The sequence below is a fragment of the Artemia sp. Qi Xiang Cuo genome, chromosome 9 (genome assembly GCF_049724085.1).
Source record: "Artemia sp. Qi Xiang Cuo chromosome 9, ASM4972408v1, whole genome shotgun sequence".
In the NCBI taxonomy this organism is placed as follows: domain Eukaryota; kingdom Metazoa; phylum Arthropoda; class Branchiopoda; order Anostraca; family Artemiidae; genus Artemia; species Artemia sp. Qi Xiang Cuo.
Genome location: NC_142802.1, coordinates 18167797 through 18187214, shown reverse-complemented (window position 1 = coordinate 18187214; position 19418 = coordinate 18167797). Strand labels below are relative to the sequence as shown.

General features: G+C 36.6%; 2 protein-coding genes across 3 annotated transcripts in view; both read right to left on the bottom strand.

Annotated features, from left to right (window-relative positions):
• Positions 1 to 19026, bottom strand: part of Sec8 (exocyst complex component secretory 8) — a 37275-nt gene extending 18249 nt beyond the window's left edge. Inside the window, exon 1 of one of the 2 annotated variants that reach the window (XM_089094321.1) lies at positions 18945 to 19026. The gene's annotated coding sequence lies outside the window, so the exon portion shown is untranslated. The other variant, XM_089094322.1, reaches the window with a different exon arrangement.
• Positions 3467 to 3859, bottom strand: LOC148948390 (uncharacterized). The gene has a single exon (XM_089094915.1). It carries the CDS (start codon positions 3857 to 3859, stop codon positions 3467 to 3469), a length of 393 nt encoding a protein of 130 aa, XP_088951041.1.
• Positions 19027 to 19418: the final 392 nt, after the last annotated feature.

Sequence of the window (19418 nt, the reverse complement as noted above, 5' to 3'; positions counted from 1 at the left end):
GCATCTGTTGAGGAGTGGTGTTTCCTGAAACCAATTTGAGTGTGAGGGATCATATTATTTTTTTGAACAAACCAGCGGAGTCGATAATATATCATTTTCTCCATTATTTTCCCCATCACAGGAGTAATCATTAAGGGCCTATAAGACTCAGGGTTATTTTTGGGTTTATGTTTCTTTAGGATTGGTAGGAGGGACGAACATTTCGATATATTGGGGAACATAATCATAGCTGCCGCTAGTCTTGGTCCTAATATGATGTATTGCATTATTCCTTTCCTAGATTGAAAATGGGCTGGTTATATACTCGGATCCTGGGCGTGGTTGGTAACTTGGGTTCATAGGAATTGGGGAAATTTTTCTGGAATTATTTGATGTTAGCTTATTAACAAAAAGAGTGGCAAATAGCTTAGCTTTTTCATTATCATTGTCATAATGGGTATTATTATGTATAAGCTCATACAGGAGTGGGTTGGGGGACGTCTTTTTCCCACAGATGTGGCTTATGACTTTGTGTATAATTGACTCATGTGTTTCTCTGGAGAGATTATTTGCAAAATTATTCCAGTAGTTATATTTAGCATTTATTATAGTCCTTTTTAGGTTAGATTCTGCTTGTAATTTTTTTAAATATGTAGCAGGTGATGGTTTTTTCATGTATGTTCTCCTAGCTGCCTTTTTTGTTCTCCATTTATTTTGGCACTCATTTGTCCACCATGCTTTGGGAATGTGTTTAGGGAAGGTTTTCTTGGGTTTTGTCCTGGGGATAGCATGATTAGCTGTATTTGTTAGTAAGGATGCCAAAACTTCCGCATGCGTGTCAACTGTTGTGTTTGAAATGCATAAATTTTGGGTGAAACTTGTAATTTCTTCATTTAGCTTATTTTGGAACATAGGCCAATTTGCTTTAGTGTTGATATATTTGGAGGTATTTGATAGGGTTTCAGCAGGTTCGTTTAGGGATCAAACTATGGCAAAGTGGTCAGTACATAGACTATCAATTTCATTTATATAAATTTTATTAAAAATATTTAATGACACAATTTGTATGTCAATTGTAGAGAAGCTGCCACTTTTGGGGTTGAAATATGTATTCAGGTTTGGAGGGGTAGCAACAGCTAATTCAATATTATTTAAAGTCATACTCTCAATGAATTTACCAGCTTTATTTGCTGGTTTATTCCCCCACAAAAGGCTGTGGGCATTGAAGTCTCCACAAATAATGATATTTTTTAACATATTAGAATTATATATATAGTTAAAGAAATCCATGGCATCTGTAGTTTGGCCATTAGTGTTATAAAAGCTTATTATGCAAGTTTTTGTATTATTCAGCCAAACACTAATACCAATTGCATCAACATCATTTACAAAATCTGGAAAGTTGATGCCACAGAATTTTATATTATTTTTCACTATTAAAACTACTCCACCTCTTTTTCTCTCTGATGATCTATCCTTTCTTAGGATATTATATCCCTGAGACTTAATTTGTTGATTTTGGGTTAAATGAGTTTCCTGGAGGTAAGCAATATTGATGGAATTATTATTCATAAAAGATATTAGTTCATTTAGCTTATTTTCTGTGAGTGATCTTACGTTCCACTGGAGTATTGATATTTGTTGTGTTGTTGATTTAATTTTCATGACTGTGTATCAATGTTCAGCTTTGTTAACAGTAGAGCAAGATCTTTTTTGCTTGAATGAGCATATCCTCAGGGATGTAGATTTTTGCCAGTTCTGCAATGATTTTTGCTTTCAGTAGTTGATATATATTCATGGCTTGAACTGCATTACAGTTTAGAATGAATAAGCATATATTTGGGGATTGCATGTTTAGTTGTGCATCCTGTTTGTCAGTTAAGGGATTAATTCCTGGTAGTGTTTCTGGTTTGTTCCTTCTTGGGAGAGGGGGCCAGGCTGACCTCATCTCACTGGACAAGGAGGCTTGTTGACTTGGTGATTCTTTCTGATAGGGATGTGAGCTAGGGAGCTTAGAGGATGGTGTTTTATACAGGGTGCTTGATGCATTGGGAGTGTTTGACTTGGGGGTTTTGGTTGGTTTCATTGTGGGCTTTATTTGGTATGGTTGGGCAGCATTTGCTTCCATAGTTGCAAAGGGGTATGGAATGGCCTTCTCAGTTGCTATTTGGAGTGTTAGTGCTCTTTTCTTATATGCAGGGCATAGTGATTTATTGGTAGATTCATGTGGGCCTTTGCAATTGATACATGTAGGCTGGGTGTTGTTGCAAGTTGTCAACTCTTTAGGATGGGATGCTTTACAATGATGGAATGCCTACACGCTAGGAGAATTTCATTGCATTTGTTTGTTGTGTGTCCCAGTTTGAGACACTTCTGACAATGGATGGGCTTTGGTTTGTATTCCTTGTGCGGTTCGATTTGCCCAAATAGGAATAACTTTTCTGGGATATTAATTTTTTTCCTTCAGCGTAAATACGAAAGATCTACTTGTTTTTAGGCCATTAGAGTTAGGTTTACCAAGTTGGGTAACATCTTCAACAGGGATTGTGTTTCCAGCCCTATCTGAGAGCCCTTCTTTTAACTCCTGAATAGGTATTTCTGGGGGAACATTATAAACTACTATTTTTGTTGGGGATTGTTTTGGGTTCCATTTAGATGCATTAATTGGGATATTCAGAAGGGATTTTAGATTAATTATTGTGTCTGCTGATTTCTGATCTTGAACAGCTATTAGCAGAGATCCATCACGGTGAATATTAAGAGAGAACATTGATTTTAGCAATTTGAAAATTGCAACTCTTATTGCAGTAATCTTTTTTATTTCAAAGGGGGTATTAGGAGAAATTTTAAGGTACGTTCCTAAGTTTTGGGAGGGAGGATCTTGGGCGGGGAGAGGGGAAATACTTTTGATTGGGGAGATTTTTTTCATTTTTTTAGAGCTTCTGGAAAGCACCTCTTGAAACCCATTATCATCATTTATAGTGACATTAGCCCCTACACTGATCATTGTCCTATTCTCAGAATTGGAGCTATCATGTGAACTTTGTGATAATGAGCTTGACCAGCCAAGATGGGTATCAATTTCACTGGTATTTGGGGGTGGGATCTGGGGGGACTTTTTTGGAGGAGTTCTATGCATTGCCTATTGGAATAAGCTTTAAACTAAAACAAGAAAGGATAATACTATGATAACAGACCGTCTGCATACTACTGTGGGGAAAACTTCACCATCCACAAAAGAAACACCACAGTATGGCCCCGAGGAGGATTTTGAGCACGATTGGTTCGGTACAACTACTGATAAATCGAGATAATAATTCACAAGAAATTTATTTGTAAATTTCTTAAAATGTTGCTGCTGTTGTTGGGGCACTCCACTTAATACTTCCACTTCTTCTGAAAAGAATACCTGTCCATTTTTTCCAAATATTTTCACCCTTTACTTCTCGACAGGGATTGCTTGATCCAGGTGCTCAGTAATATAACCTTACGCATCAATCAAATTAGTCTCAACCAAACGTTCATGTCTGAAGCCATGCTGAATATCACTGAGAAGCTCATTGGTGGTCAGGTGTCCAACAATGTGAGTATTCATGATTCCTTCTAAGATTTTACCAGCTACAGATGTAAGACTAATGGGTCGATAATTGGAAACGCTGTTGCGGCTACCCCCTCTGTGTACAGATGTAACGGTAGCATTCCGCCAATCCTGAGGAATCTGCTTAGCATCAAGAGACTTTTGAAATATGTTTGTAAGGGGAAGGGCTATTTGCGCATGAGCTCCTTTCAATACTCGTGGGTGAACTTCATCAGGGCCAACAAATTTATTAGGATTAATCTGCTTCAGTCGACTCTCCACATTAGAGGCAACCACAGCCATCTTATGTATATGCTCAACAATAGAATATTCTCGTGCCTCGGGTAGGGGGGGGGGATTGTCTGGAGACGTCAACACTGACTTTAATTGACTACTCAATTCAGCTGTTATATTTTATGGGGTAATAACTGTATTTCCATTCACAAGTAGTTCCTTAACTGAGTGTCTCCCTGGTTTCCAAGCTGAAGCATACTTCCAAAATCTCTTAGGGTTAAATTTTGTATCAAATGCCAATCCCTCTTCATATTCTGTTGTAAGTTTTCTGGTGAGATACCAAACAGTATTTTGGGTTTGTTTAAATTTCTCGTAGTTCTCATGGGAATGGTTACTTCTATATTTGCTCCAATACTTCTTAATTTTACGCACAGCTTGCTTGACATCACGAGTGATAGATGGTAGGGTTTTGGGTCTTATTTTCCAGGAAATTGCTGTATGTTTATCTGTAGCTTTAGTCAAAACCCTTTTCATTTCAAGCCAAGCCTCCTCCATATTCTTAACATCAATGAACCAATCCTGGTGTGCCAACTCTTGTCTGACCTGGTTGTAATTTGTGTACACATGCTAAATCCAACTATCCTTTTGTGGGTACAACCTAAGCCTACAAGTAATTGCAACATGGTCACTCACTCCAAATGGTGGTTCCAAATAAACACTGATGAGCATCTCATGGTCATTAATAAACAAAAGGTCAAGTAGGGTTGGGTTCTGCCCACTTCTATACCTGGTCAGAAAACCAATTGCTTGGTATAGCAAATGTTCATGAAGGCACTCTAGAAGTGGGTCATTTGGGTTTTCAACTCCTTCTGTAACAGCAAACCCATCAATCCACTGCAGTTCTGGTAAATTAAAATCTCCAACAATAAGAACGTTCTTATAATACTACTTCATCGCATTATTAATAGAATATGCAATTGCTGGAAGGGAACTTGTCTAACAAGGGGAACTGTACCTTCTATTAAAATAGCCTATGACTACAGGGAGACTTCACTGCAGAATCTGTATCCATATTTGCTCCACCCTAAGGTTCGTGATCGGAATTAAATTCAAGAGCTCTTACCTGGAGTGGAGATCTGACTTACACTGCTATCCATCTACCATTTGGCTTTGAAAGATTGGTGAGTAGCTCAAACCCAGGTACTTGAATTTGTATATCAGTAAGAGCAAATGTAGTATGTTTTGGTGTCACCTCAGTGAAGAAAAAACATTTACTTCACGCCTTGTTGACATTAACTAAAACAAAAACAATTTTTTTTTAACTGAAAGTAAGAAGCGACATTAAAACTTAAAACGAACAGAAATTATAAGAGCTTAGAACGAAAGGAATAATTTCTGTTTGCTTTAAGTTTTAATGTGGCTCCTTACTTTCAGTTAAAAAAAAACTTGTTTTTTTTTAGTTAATTTTTGAACGTTTTTGAATTAATGCAGCTTTGATTTTGGCTCACCGTATATGAATAGTTACAACGAAATTCGCATATTAATTTTTCTTTTTTTGACTAATTGGCTTTCTCAAAATTTTGTTTTGACGTAACTTACGAATCAACTTAGGTGACGAATTTCTATATTCGTATGTTTTATTACGTATATTAGAAAGTTTGGTCCATAGTCAATACCTTGCTCTTTACGCTAAAGTTCGAATTTTGTTCGAATCACAAACCCCTGAATCACAAAGGCTGGTTAATTAGAATAGATAGCTCTTTTGAAAGTACAAAAAAAACTTTAGCGTAAAGAGCGAGGTATTGACTAGGGGGCGAACCCCCTGATATGCGTAATAATTTCTGTTTGTTTCAAGTTTTAATGTTGCTCCTTACTTTCCGTTGAAAAAAAAACCAGTTTTTTATTTAATTTCTGATCGTTTTTTAAATAATGCTGGGAAATCTGGCGCCCCCTTCATAGAAATGTCCCCTCCCCCAAGGAAACATCCTCCCTCGTAACCCCTACTCCGACCCCTCACTAGAAAAAAATTCTCCTGAAAACGCCTGTATACTTCCCAATAACCAATGCTATATGTAAACAATGGGCAAAGTTTGTAACTTGCAGCCCTTCTCCCAGGAACTGTGGGGGATTAAGTCATCCTCAAAGACCTATTAATTAGATTTTCGACTATGCTGAACTAAATGGCTATCTCAAAATTTTGATTGGGTGAGTTCAGGGAAAAAATTAGCTTGGGAGGGGGCCAAGTTGCCCTCCAATTTTTTGTTCACTTCATAAGGGCACTAGAACTTTTAATTTCCGTTTGAAAAAGCCCTCTCACGATATTCTAGGACTACTGGATCAATACGATCACCCCTGAGAAAAAAAAATCTCATGGCAAAAAATACAAACTCACATTTTTGCAGATATGAGCTTGAAACCTCTATAGTAGGGTTCTGTGATACGCTGAATTTGATGGCGTAATTTTCATTAAAGTTCTAAGACTTTTAGGGGGTGTTTCCCCCTTTTTTTGAAAATGAGGCAATGTTTTTCAGGCTCGTAACTGTTGACTTGCACGACTAAACTTGATAAAATTTATAGATTTAAAATCAGCATAAAAATATGATTCTTTTGATGTATCTACTGGTATCAAAATTCTGTTTTTTAGAGTTTCGGTTACTATTGAGCCGGGTTGTACCTTACTTACAGTTTGTTACCATGAACTGTTTGATCACTGACTTAATTTCATTCATCTTTGTAGTTATACAGTCTACATTACTATAAAGTAACTTAAGTCCCTCAATAATAGCATTGTCATCATTAGCTTCACTAGATCCAGAATCACATGATTTAAAAGAAGTTGTATCTGATATGGGTTCATTATTCCTGTTATCCAATTTTAGCATGAACATACGACTCAGTTTCTATATATTTGATAGAGCCAACTTCACTAGTACTATCACAAATGTAAACACTATTTATAGAGCTATCTACAAGTTTTAAAGGGGTATCAGATATATCTATGATTCCATGACATTCTCCTGCAACGGTGACTGACGCGTCGCAAGGGTCTGGGAGTTTTTACATAATCTTATTTCCTCTGATAACTATGTCCACTTTCCTATTCAATCTTCTCTTATGCAGGGCTTTTTACTATATTTGTCTTTTTTCACGATCATGTTTTGACACGTCGTTGCTAAATTGAATGGAACCCTTTCTTTCAAAAAATTTCTGAAGGATTAGCTTCTTTAATTTGGAATTACCCATTGAGAAGATAATTAGAATAGGTTGTGGAGTACTGGGTCGTGGTGCAGTTGTTGCGTTCCCTAGTCTGCAAATGGTAAGGACAGTAACATCAGAGAATCCATAATCATTAGCCAAATAATCATCTACAAATTGGGCGTTATCAGTTTGTGGAGGAACTCCAAAGATCACTATATTAAATTTTCTTCTTTGTCTTTCACAATCCTCGGCAATCATTGCCTTTACGCGATTTTCGAACTGTTCATCTAAAGCTTTTCTTATTGTAGCTACTTTGGCGGTCACTAAATCTTTTAAAACGTTATTGTCCTTTGCCATTCCTGAGGATTGCTCAAGAGTACAAATTCTATCTTCTACTGCCAAAAACTGAGAGTCAATTTCGGCTTTAAGTTCATCTTTAAAGCTAGCAAAAGAGTCCTTTTCTGCCTCCTTAATTTTAACATCCAGGGTCTTTACTGCATTCTCAAAACCACTAAAAGAGTTCTTAATAAATGCATCAACAACCATAGTCCAAAAAACTTTGAACTCTTACAAGAACTGTGCATCTTCTTTATGGGTCAAAAATGAAACAAGTCTTTGCTTAGAAACAAGCCATTGCGAGTGCTGAATTGACACTGAAGCTTAAGAATCTGTCAATGACAAGATGAACATTCCAAATTATGTGTTGCCGCATTACCTGCTTTAATTTTATTCTGATTTTTATACTCATACTCCAAGTCCTGGTTAAACTGAAGATTCTGGCACAAAAGCTTCAGACTGAATAGTTTGATCTGGTGATTGCAAACATAAGACTCAGGGAAACACACAGCTTTTTATATAACATCTTCTAAGACTGATCTGATAGAAGAAAATCATGGCATCAAAAGCAGCAGTAGAAAAAAGTTGGTTCACTAGCCAAATACAAGTTGCAACTAAAGCAACATCCTAGGTCTCCACCTGCTTATTACTCAGAGGCAATTTCAAATCCTGGAGCTGCCATGCTGGATGACTGGGAATTATTATATGCCAAGGAACTCTGTGCTGTCTACAGACCCCTAATGAATGGATTGGACAACGCAATCCATGATAACTCTTCTTTTCTGGGGAAAGCATACCAAAGTCTACTGATGAAAATGGGCAATAGCTATGAAAGCCTTTCTGAAGCCATAAAGATGTTTCACCAAATAATTTCTGATTTTGTGAAACATAATTTCTTCGCGATTTTATGTTTTAAGGTTTTTTTTCTAGAAAACACCTAGATCTTGCAAAACTCATGCTAGAGCTACTGAGCAGGACTGAGATCAAAAGCTATAAAGTCATTCATTACACCATCTTTGAGACCCTATTATGTGAAATTTATGCAGCTAAATCAATATTCCCAGCTTTCTGGCCAGTTAACCAGTGGATTGTGACAGCATCAACTTTGGTCATGGTAAAACAAAGTTTCAGCAAACTGAAACTGGTCATGGCACATTTATTTACAACAAAGGACAACGAATGTTTTGATCACCTTATTCTTACTTTTAAAACTTTAATAAATCAAATACTATCAACATTTTGATTACTAAATATCAGTATATGTATATTAAACTGACAATGCACATTCATTTGTATTTTTTTCAGTAAAGTGCAAATTATGTTCTGGCCTTGGGAAGGCATAGGGGTCTTGAGCCCAACTTATGTTAATTTTTGCTCGTCTTGAGTTTGACTCGGTTATTTATTGTAATTTCTGTTCGTTTTGGGTTTCATTTATTTATCGATGCTGATTTGCGGTAGTTTCACGCTTGGTAGATTATTTGATTTTACTTTTGCCCATTTTTTGTTCAATGGAATTCTTTACTTTTCTTTGAAAAACTAACTTTGTGGAAAAAGTTTTTTAAATTTATTTCTGTTCGTTTTATATTGACATAGTCTTTTCAGGGAAGAAGAAAGTAATACTTTAAATCTTTTCGTTTTTTTAAGACTTTATAGTTTGGTCTGCTATTTGTATGCTGGAAAAAAATTTTCAGCAATTTTTGACAACATACACCCTTTTAAAAATCTGGACAAAATAGTAGTGTTTAATTTCGTTTCATACCTCCTCTAGTTGACCTGAAATGGAAAACTTGATACCATTCACAAAAAAATCTGTTTACTTTCTTTGATAGCTTGGATACACTTATGCTATTTTGACTTGGTTAAATTTTCAGAGCAGAAGAAGCCCTGAAAGTTTGAATATAATACCCTCAGTCATTCTTGGGTTACTGCTGAGATGCCTTATTGGGAATTAGCACTAACACAGTGCATTTTATCTAATCTTAAGACAACATTTAGTTTTTAAACATAAAAGAGAATGGGAAGATGAGCGTGGGAGGGAGATTACTTGCTCTCCAATCACTTTTGACTGTTAAAAAGGGCATCAGCCGTTTCTATTTTCAATCAAATGACCCTTTTCGAACTTCCTATGACAACTCCTTCAATATAAAGTGCCCTGGTCTAAAAAACAACAACAACAAAAAAATGATACATTATACCCACATTGATCTTTACTACAAAAATTTCAAGCTTTCCAATCACTTTCAACTATTAAAAAGGGCGCTAGGCCTTTCGATTTCCAATCAAATGAGCCCTTTTTGAGTTTCCATGAAAACGCTTTCTATAGACACCTTATATGCCCTCAGGGCATAAATTACAACCCTTACCCTAAGAGCTTCGAGGGTGGTTGTCATCCTCTAGGACATAATTTCCAGAATTTTCGACTACATTAAACAGAATGGCTATCTCAAAATTTTGATTGGATTTGTTTGGGAAAATGATGGGCGTGAGAGGGGTGTTAGTTGCTCTCCCATCTCTTTCAACTATTAAAAAAGGCACTAGCTCTTTCAATTTCCAATCGAATGAGCCCTTATGAAGTTTCTACGACAATGCTTTGAATAAAAACCTTATATGCCCCCAGGGCATAACTTACAAACCTTGCGCTGAGGGCTGAGGGGAAGGTTGTCACCCTCAAAGACATAATTTCCACAACTTTCCATTACATTGAACATAATGGCTATCTGAAAATTTTCATTAGATATGTTTAGGGGAATGGTGCATGTGAGAGGGTGGATAGTTACCCTCCAATCACTTTTGACTATTAAAAAGGCACTAGCTCTCTCAATTCCCAATTGAATAAGCCCCTTTTGAAGTTTTTACAACAACTCTAAATATAAAAACCTTATATGCCCCCAGGGCATAATTTACAACCTTTGCCCTGGGGGCTCAGGGGGGTTTGTCATTCTTAAATACATAATTTCCAGAACTTTCACCTACGTTGAACAAAATAGCTATCTCTAAACTTTGATTGAATGGATTTTGGGAAATGGTGGGCGTGGGAGGTGGGTCTCCCACCTAGCACTTGTCAAGGCAAGACATCTCTTTTACTTTGTGATAATTCTTAACTGCGAAATCCAGTTTTATATCAATTTATTGCACTGTCGATTCCAGGGCCCCTCATATTTGGATTTTGTGAAGAAAGGGGCCCATGCTTGTAAGTTTCTTTGAAATGTCATTTTGATGAGTTGAGGAAAGAAGCGAGCGTACAGTATGTTTAGCGAAATATTAATTACCAATACAATATAATTAGCGATGTCTCTCACGAAAAAGTATTTCGATGAGCGTATGGACAACTTAAAGCAACTGGTAGAAAATCTTTGTTCAGAGAATGCAGCGTTGAAACAAGAGAACACTGGCTTGAAATCTGCTCTTGTGGCAGTTGAAAACCAGGTTTTAGGAACTGAATTGTATGTTAAACGCAAGAATCTTTTTATCCATGGAATTCCTAACAAGGAAAATGAAAATATTGAAGAAACCGTTAATGATTTTTTGTCAGAAATGTTGGTATGGAACTACAGGGATATTAAGTTCACTGCCATCTATATGCTTAGAAGCAATGCTAAAAGTCACAGGAAACAAAATTCTCGTGCAGCATCAGACCCTATTCTTCTATCTGTTCTAAATCTTTGACATAAAGATAATATTATGGCTTGTGTTGGTAATCTAAGAAATATGGGGAAAAGCGTCAGTATTGACCTTCCATTCAAGCTGGCTAAACATCAGAAAGAACTTTTGATTATGGGTTATAATTTAAGAAATTTTAAAGTTGCCTCTGATAAAGTATCTCATACCAAAAAGATTCAAAAGGGGACTAGGTTATGGCTAGAGTCTAAAAAGACTTCTGGTTCTAATTGGATCAAGGTTGATGACGCATGCTATGACCTGCTTACCCTAGTTTTACCCTCTGCCAATTCTGATGCATGATTATTAGTGAGTGCTTGCTTCTGCTCAATATATTATATCTTCAAAAAATGTGCTGTTTGTTAATGTTATTTGTCTTTTTCCCTTTTATTTGTCTTTCTTTACCCTCAGTATTTACACCTTCCTTTGATATTTTACCGGTTATTTTCTTTTTTTTTCAGAGTAAAATAATCAAGTTCGTGTAATAGCCTTTTTTAATTCGGATTAAGAGGTTGACATCACTGGTCACGCGACTACAGCATGGCTCTCTGTCACCTGCATCGGTAAGTAATTATGGTTGAGATTGATTCTCTGTTGGTGATTAATGCTAACATAACACTTGGGAAATTAAGTGATTATGAACTTGGGAGAGTTAATTTTACTAAAATTAGAAATAATCTGGTTGGTAAAGCCCTAATATGAATTTCTATGAAAATTTTTAGAAAATTATTGATAACGTGTTTTTGATGTAGCTGAGATTTTGGGACTCTAGAGCTCAGTGGGGTAATGCATTCCCATCTGTGCATCTAACGTTCAGGGCCTAAATTCCTTGTTTGATGATATTCAATTATTATGTAGGAATTCATGCCCTGCAATTATTGGTCTCTGTGAAACATTTTTGAGCAAGAAAAATCAGGTACTTTTGGATATTCCCTGTTATATGTCAATATTTCTTAACCACATGACAGCCCATAAAGGTAGACTCGGATTTTACATCCGAAATAATTGTCAGGCTGTACTAAGACATGATTTATCTACAAATAATGAAAAGGTATTTGAGTCACTTTTTATAGAAGTCCCAATCAATGCTAAGGAAAGGGTAATAATAGGCGAAGTATATTTTTCTCCAAGTGGGTCTATAACTCAATTTATGGAAACATTAGAAGATGTTCTTGGAAAAGTTTTCGCTGAAAAATCCGAGGTTATATTGATGGGTGACTTTAACCTTGACCTTGCAAAACCGTCATCTAGACAGGCTTCTGATCTTTTGTCGTCACTAATTTCGTATGGATTCGCTCGTTGTATAAACATACCGACAAGGATTTCCAACCAGGCAGCAACATTAATTGACAATACTTTTTCATCACTACACTCTATTAAGAACGAAGTACTGTTTTCTGATACTTCCGACCATTTGCCAGTTGCAGCCTTGTTTCCAATCCTCCAAAATCCGCAAAGATTAGTCCCCCAGGATACACCAAGATTCTGTTGCTCACCAGTGGAGCTGGATAGACTGAAAGAAGATCTGAGTACATCTTCATGGGACTTTTCATTGCCAGAAAATATTAATTTGGGCAATTATAATGATATATTTGGCCAGTTTTATGACACTGTTAGGGAAAAATTCACGTCTTATTGTCTAAAAGCTCCTTTAAGGAATCCTTGATCAAAAAGATCAACACCCATAGCTCCCTGGTTAACATCGGGAGTCCTCAAGTCAATAATTAGGAAGCAGAACCTTTGGAAAGAGTACAACAACAGACCAAGTGATGCTAAATTAGAAGCATTTAAGTTGTACAGTAATATGCTGAAATCAATTATTTCGAGAGCTAAAACAGTTTATTTTACAAAAACATTTGTTGATTGCAGTAAAAATAGTACAACATCATATGAACAAATTCTTTGCAGAGATAGGGAAAAAAACTGCTAATAGGGTTTCCTACTGCTTGGTGTCACAGACTTGGAAGCAGTTCCTAGGCCCCCATGCTTGAAATCAATGGTTCTTGAGGACGTTACTATGCTGAACAAATTGGCTATCTTAAAATTTTGACTGGATGTGTTCTGGTAAATGGTGGGCGTGGCAGGGTGTTAGTTGCCTTCCAGTCACTTTTGACTATTAAAAAAGGAACAAGCCACTCCAATTTCCGATTGAATGAGCCCTTTTCAAAGTTTCTATGACAACTTCTTTGATAAGAAGTGCCCTGCTCTAAAGGAAAAAAATAATAATAATACATTGTACCAACATTGTTCTTATATGCCCCCAGGGCATAACTTAAAACCCTTGCCCCGAGGGTTGTGGGTAGTGTCCTCCTCAGAAACATATTTTCTATATGGAAATCAACTATGCTGAACAAAATGCCTATCTCAAAATTTTGATTGGATGTGTTTGGGGGAATGATGGGCGTGGGGGTGGGGGGGGGGGGTAGATACCCTACAATCACTTTTCAAGGAGGCACACTTGTGCCTCTTTAAAGAGGCGACCCACCACAATGTTAAGCAATTTCCAGTCCTAGCGGTCACAGAGAGACGGCGGTGATCGCATTTTGTAGCCTAAGCTCAAACTAAGAAACATGCAAAATTTCACCCGCCTCTGACTTTATCTTCATGGGGGAAAGTGGGCCAAAAGATTTGACCCTCCCACCATAGCCCCCATTTAACGTTGTCCAATTGGGCTGAAATTTAGAAGATAAGCTTTCCTAGGGCCTGGGAGCTTATCCTTGAAATTTCAGCTCAATCCGATCACTCCTTCCCTGTTTTCCCAAAACCAAATATAGTCAGTTAATGTTCATCAATTTTTTTTTTTTGTTAGCCATGCCTACAGGCCACAGTTGGCAACGGATCCGGGTGAATGAGGACTCATTAGAACCGGAATTTGACCTGTTAGGGCCTTTTGATATTTTCAGACCAAAAAAATTATCCCCCAAATTTACATTTACAAAAAACCTTGTTTTCCTATAAGAGCCCATGTTAATTTTTCCCACCACAGCCCCCCTTTAACGTTGTCCGATGGGGCTGAAATTTAGAGGATAAGCTTTCCTGGGGCCTGGGAGCTTATCCTCAAAATTTCAGCTCAATCCAATCACTCCTTCCCTGTTTTCCAAAAACCAAATATCAAGTTTTGTGGGGATTTGCTTGCATCAAAAATAGATTGTAGAGACTAAAAATAATGTATCAAGTGTCTCTGTGGTACAGTGGTCGCTATTCCTGACTGTCAGACAGAAGACCCAGGTTCAATTCCCCATCAGATAAAATCTTCTATATATTGAATTTAAAGTTTAAAAAAGAAACTCAGTTTCTTTTTTAAATCCAATCTATTAAATCCTTCAGCTCAACAGGCGTCTCCAGAAGAATATCACAGTCAGCCTTCAGGTTACAGGTAAGTCTCCACTGCTTTGATAACATGCCATATACCCGCATGCTCAAAGAAAAGTTGAAAAAGGAAAATCTTACTGTGCATTTGATTTGAGTATTCAGGAATTAAAAGCCTTAACACAAGAATCTTCAAAAGCAGGGGGTTTGGGGGCGGCAGCCCCCCAAATTTAACTCCTGAGACGATCAGCTAACAGTAAGTCAAGCAATAATAAGTAATAAACTGTACAAAAATGTACAGAAATTATTTGAAAAAAACTACGTTTTCTAAAGAGTTAAAGAGGCTGAGTCACAAGTTTAAACCTTAAAACGTACAGGGATTAGGAGGTACAGTTGGGGGGCTGCCACCCCCCAAAACCCCCCACTTTTGCAGCCTCTTTTGTTAAGATTTTTATTTTGGGGGTCTTCTGTCCCCCTCAACCCCCACTTTTTCCCTTGCAAAGAAATGCTTTGCAACACGAATGAAGTCTGCTTGAATTTTTACCATAAGAACATCCTATTGCATCTCTTTGATTAGAAACAGTACTGAGCCTGTTAGCTGGATTTTTTTACAGGAGATTTTTCCCTAACCAATAACAAGCTATAATGTGATGAACTTGGTACGACCAACTGATTGCAGGCTACAGGACTTAAAAGACCTTAACAAAAGAGGCTGCAAAAGTGGGGGGTTTGGGGGGCGGTAGCCCCCCAACTGTACCTCCTAATCCCTGTACGTTTTAAGGTTCGAACTTGTGACTCAGCCTCTTTAACTCTTTAGAAAACGTAGTTTTTTTTTCAAATAATGACTATTAAAAAGGACACTAGCCATGGCAATTTCCGATCAAATGAGCCCTTTTTGAAGTTTCTATGACAACTTCTTCAATACAAAGTGCCCTGGTATGGAAACCCCCAAAAAAAATACATTGTGCCAACATTGTTCTTTACTTAGGCAGCATGATTGTGCTGCCTATGATCACCAACTAGTTGTATGCATGCTTCTTACAAGAAACTGAACTACAAGGTTAATCTTCTTCAGGCTATACATTCTTTTGGCTCAAACTGTGCTCTCCAGTTTTGCATTCGAAATAGGCATTATGCTAATTCTTGATAAAAAAAAAATATTTGATAAAAATGATCAGCCAGTCAGAACAATTCCTCCCATTGAGTGAGCCATGGTTTTGTTGCCCAGTCCTTGTTGGGATTTGATTTGAAGCTATCAATTGTTGTAGATCCTACTGTCTTCTTGCTTAGGCCAGTCCACAGACCTATGATTTGATTGTAGAAGAAATTGTTTCTTTTTCTTGTCTTGGCATCCTTACAGAACAGCTTTGCTGAATGACCTCTGGTACTGGATGACCAGGCAGGTTCAAATATATCTTTGTCGTCAGACTGGAGCAACTTATAAGTCATTATCATATCACCTCTGTATCAACAGTATGTCAAAGTTGGTAGCTTCAGGCTCTGCAGTTGACATCCATACTCTTTGTCTTTGAGATTCTTTATGCATTTTGTTGCCTATCTTTAAACAGATTTGAGAGCCATCTGGTCTGATTTATTAATTGGTATGACAATGCACATTCCATACTCTAATCTAGGTCTCACCAGACTTTTATAGAGTTTAGTCACTATTGCTGGGGATCTACTAGTGATTGTTTGCTTAATTATACCAAAAGTCTGGTTAGCCCCTGTTACTGCAGCATGGGTGTGGCAATTGAGTTTGAGGTCTTTATCCACAACAACCCCCAAATCTTTTTCTGAGGTACTCTTGGAAATCAGTTGTCTTCCACCAGAATTTGATAACACTGAATATTGTCATCATGGGTTATTTCTTCCAAAATAAAGAACCTTGCACATACTTGTTAAGAATCCAGTAGTCATTTGAGAAAGATCAAATTGAAATCTCAAAGATGCTTAATCAAAAACAGGTTTTTGCTGCATAGTGAGGTAATGCTTACTCCATGACAAAGATTTAAACTTTAGTTTTTTGGGGTTGAAGGGGCAAAAGAAGGTACCTAGGTTAGGTTATGCAATTAAAATATGCTCTGCTTTAACCCCACCCTCCTAATGTGCAACTATTTATCCCAAATTTGTTCATAAACCTTTATATTTTCATTCTATTTTGTTTTATTTCATTAGCATTAACAAAACTTCACTTCTCACATGAAGTTCAGTTGAAATTAGTAGCTATTCTTTAAAGATTTTAAATAGATTTATATGCACTGATTCAGATGAATTATATATATTAGACAACAAGGAGTATATGTCAGTTGTTAGAATTAAGATCTCATGGAATTGTGGTATCAAACAGTTTGTGGTAACAAACTGTAAGCAAGGAGCAACCAGGCTCCTCTAAAAAACAGAACTTTGATACCAATAGATATATCAAAAGAATTGTCTTTTTATGCTGATTTCAAATATATAAATTTCATTAGGTTTAGTCTTATCCATCAAACATCACAAGCCTGAGAAAATTTTCCTGATTTTCAAAAAAGGGGAAAACACCCCCTAAAAGTCAACTGATCCTAATTAAAATCACACAATCAGATTCAGCATATCAGAAAAGCCTGTTTCAAACGTTTCAAGCTTCTATCTGCAAAAATGTAGAATTTTGAATTTTTTTCCAGAAGGAAGATCATGGATGCATGTTTTTTTGTTGTTTTTTTTTCCCCAGGGGTGATTAAAAGTTCTAGAAATTAAAAGTTCTAGTGCCCTTTTTATGTAACCAAAAAATTAGAGGACAACTAGGCCCCCTTCCCTGCCCATTTTTTCCCAAAATTGTACAACCAAAATTTTGAGATAGCCATTTTGTTCATCATAGTTGAAAGGCCCAATAACTGTGCCTTCATGTATAACTTGACCCCCCACAGCCCCAGGGGAAAGGTTTTTGAGTTATAAATTTGCCCATTGTTTGTGCATAGTACTTGTTATTGGGATGTAGGCATACATTTTTGGGTGGGGGGGGGCAAAGTTTCTGCTGGGAGTTTGTCCAAAGGGGGATTTTCCATGGGGAGGGAATCTTACAGGGACTGAACTTGTCAGGGGAAATTATACACTGGGAGAATTTGCCAAAATTCTTATACAAATTCATTTTATATGTCTTGTTTTCTCTTTTCCATCACAATTTTACATGCAGAGTGGTTAAGAGTGATTATCTAGGGGGAATTTGCACCAGGATTGAATTGTCTAGAGAATTTTTCTATGGGGAGGGGCTTTCTCCATTGAGGTGGGGCCAGATTTCCTGGCATTATTTGAAAAGCAATCAGAAATTAAATAAAAACTGAAAGTAAGCAGCAACATTAAAACTTAAAATGAACAGAAATTATTATGTATATAAAGGGGGTTGTCCCCTCTTTAACACCTCACTCTTTATGCTAAAATTTGAATTTTGACCTAATTCTCTAAGAATGACTCCTGAAACACAAGGGCTGTTTAATTTAAACAATAAGACACATTTTTAAAAGTACTAAAAAACTTTAGCATAGAGAGTAAGGTGTTGAGGGGGGCAACCCCCTTTAAATATGTAATAATTTCTGTTTGTTTTAAGTTTTAATGTTGCTCCTTACTTTCAGTTGAAAAAAATTGTTTTTTTTTATTTAATTGGTAACAGGAGGGATAGTAAATATGATATAAGGGAGGAATCATAAATACTTTATGTTTGGAGAATTTTATATATGGCTGTGTTAATGCATAATTATTACAAGGATACATGTTAAGAAAACATTTGTTACTTCATAATAGCCTATGCAGAAAAATTCCAGGTAAATTTATATATATAGGGTAAGACACCCAGTAGTCGGCCACCTGCCTATTCTCAGACAGAATGTAACTATCAGGGAACCTACCTCTAGGCTAATGGGCTTAGAAAGTTTTTATACATAGCTGGTTTCCCTGGTCACTATTAGATATCTGTATAGACTACCTCTAGGATAATGTGCTTAGGCCTAAGCACATTAGCCTAGAGGTAGTCCATACAGATATCTAATAGTGACCAGGGAAACCAGCTATGTATAAACACTTTCTAAGCACTTTAGCCTAGAGGTAGGTTCCCTGTTAGTTACATTCTGTTAGTTACATAGGCAGGTGGCCGACTACTGGGTGTCTTACCCTATATATATATATATATATATATATATATATATATATATATATATATATATTCAAATATTTTATACATCATTTGATGCCTATTTTTATGGTCTTTTATAGTTCATATTTTTTCTGGGGGGAGGGGGGCTGCCTTCCTAGTTCTCAAATATCTATCATTAAATTCCTTTAATTTTATGTTTGTACACTCTTGGTAAGGTAGTTTGCCTCCACTCCCTGGATTATGAGGCAGTGAAAAGGGTAAAATTCTACCCCTTTCCAAGATAGCAAAAGTAGCTAAGGTGGAATTTTACCGTGAAAAGAAGCTAAACTAGAATTCTACCAGATTAAGTTCTTAGATGGAGGAAAGAACAGATTTTGATGCTTTCACATACCCTATATTGATCTGTAGCCTAGATTTATTCGTGAAAACTGATTCATCAGGCTTAAGATTCTACGGTAGGATAAAAGCTATTTAAATAAGACATCTTCAGAAATATTTCAAGGGGATCTTCAGAACTTTCAAACAAACCATAAAGCTAATTAAATTCCTCCTAAATTGTTCACTGCGACATTCTATTTAAGTAAAATACATAATAAAAAATACAGATTTTTAATAGGTAGCGATACAGATAAGGTTTAGGGTAATAGTATTTCTAGTAAATCGTCAGAGATTGTAGGTTCTAAAATTGGTGTGCAAACAGAGGTGGTTTCAAGGGGGTGAAGGGAAAACGATTCGACCCCCCCTCCGCGCTTTTTTGACCTCATTGAGTACCAGAGGCTCAGTTCAGAGTCAGTTTAAGTTATATTTTTCTTTTCCTGGAAAGACTTTAGCTTGTTTAAACCCCTCGGCAAAGAAATGCTCAGCTTTAGCTGTAGATACTGAAAATCAAACTCACACGTAAATAGAATAGATTCGTTTTATTTTATTGTTTACTTTTAATTTTTATAATTTACTTTTTAAACAGAGTTGTTTAAATTAAACCAGTTTTAAAGGGACTGGACT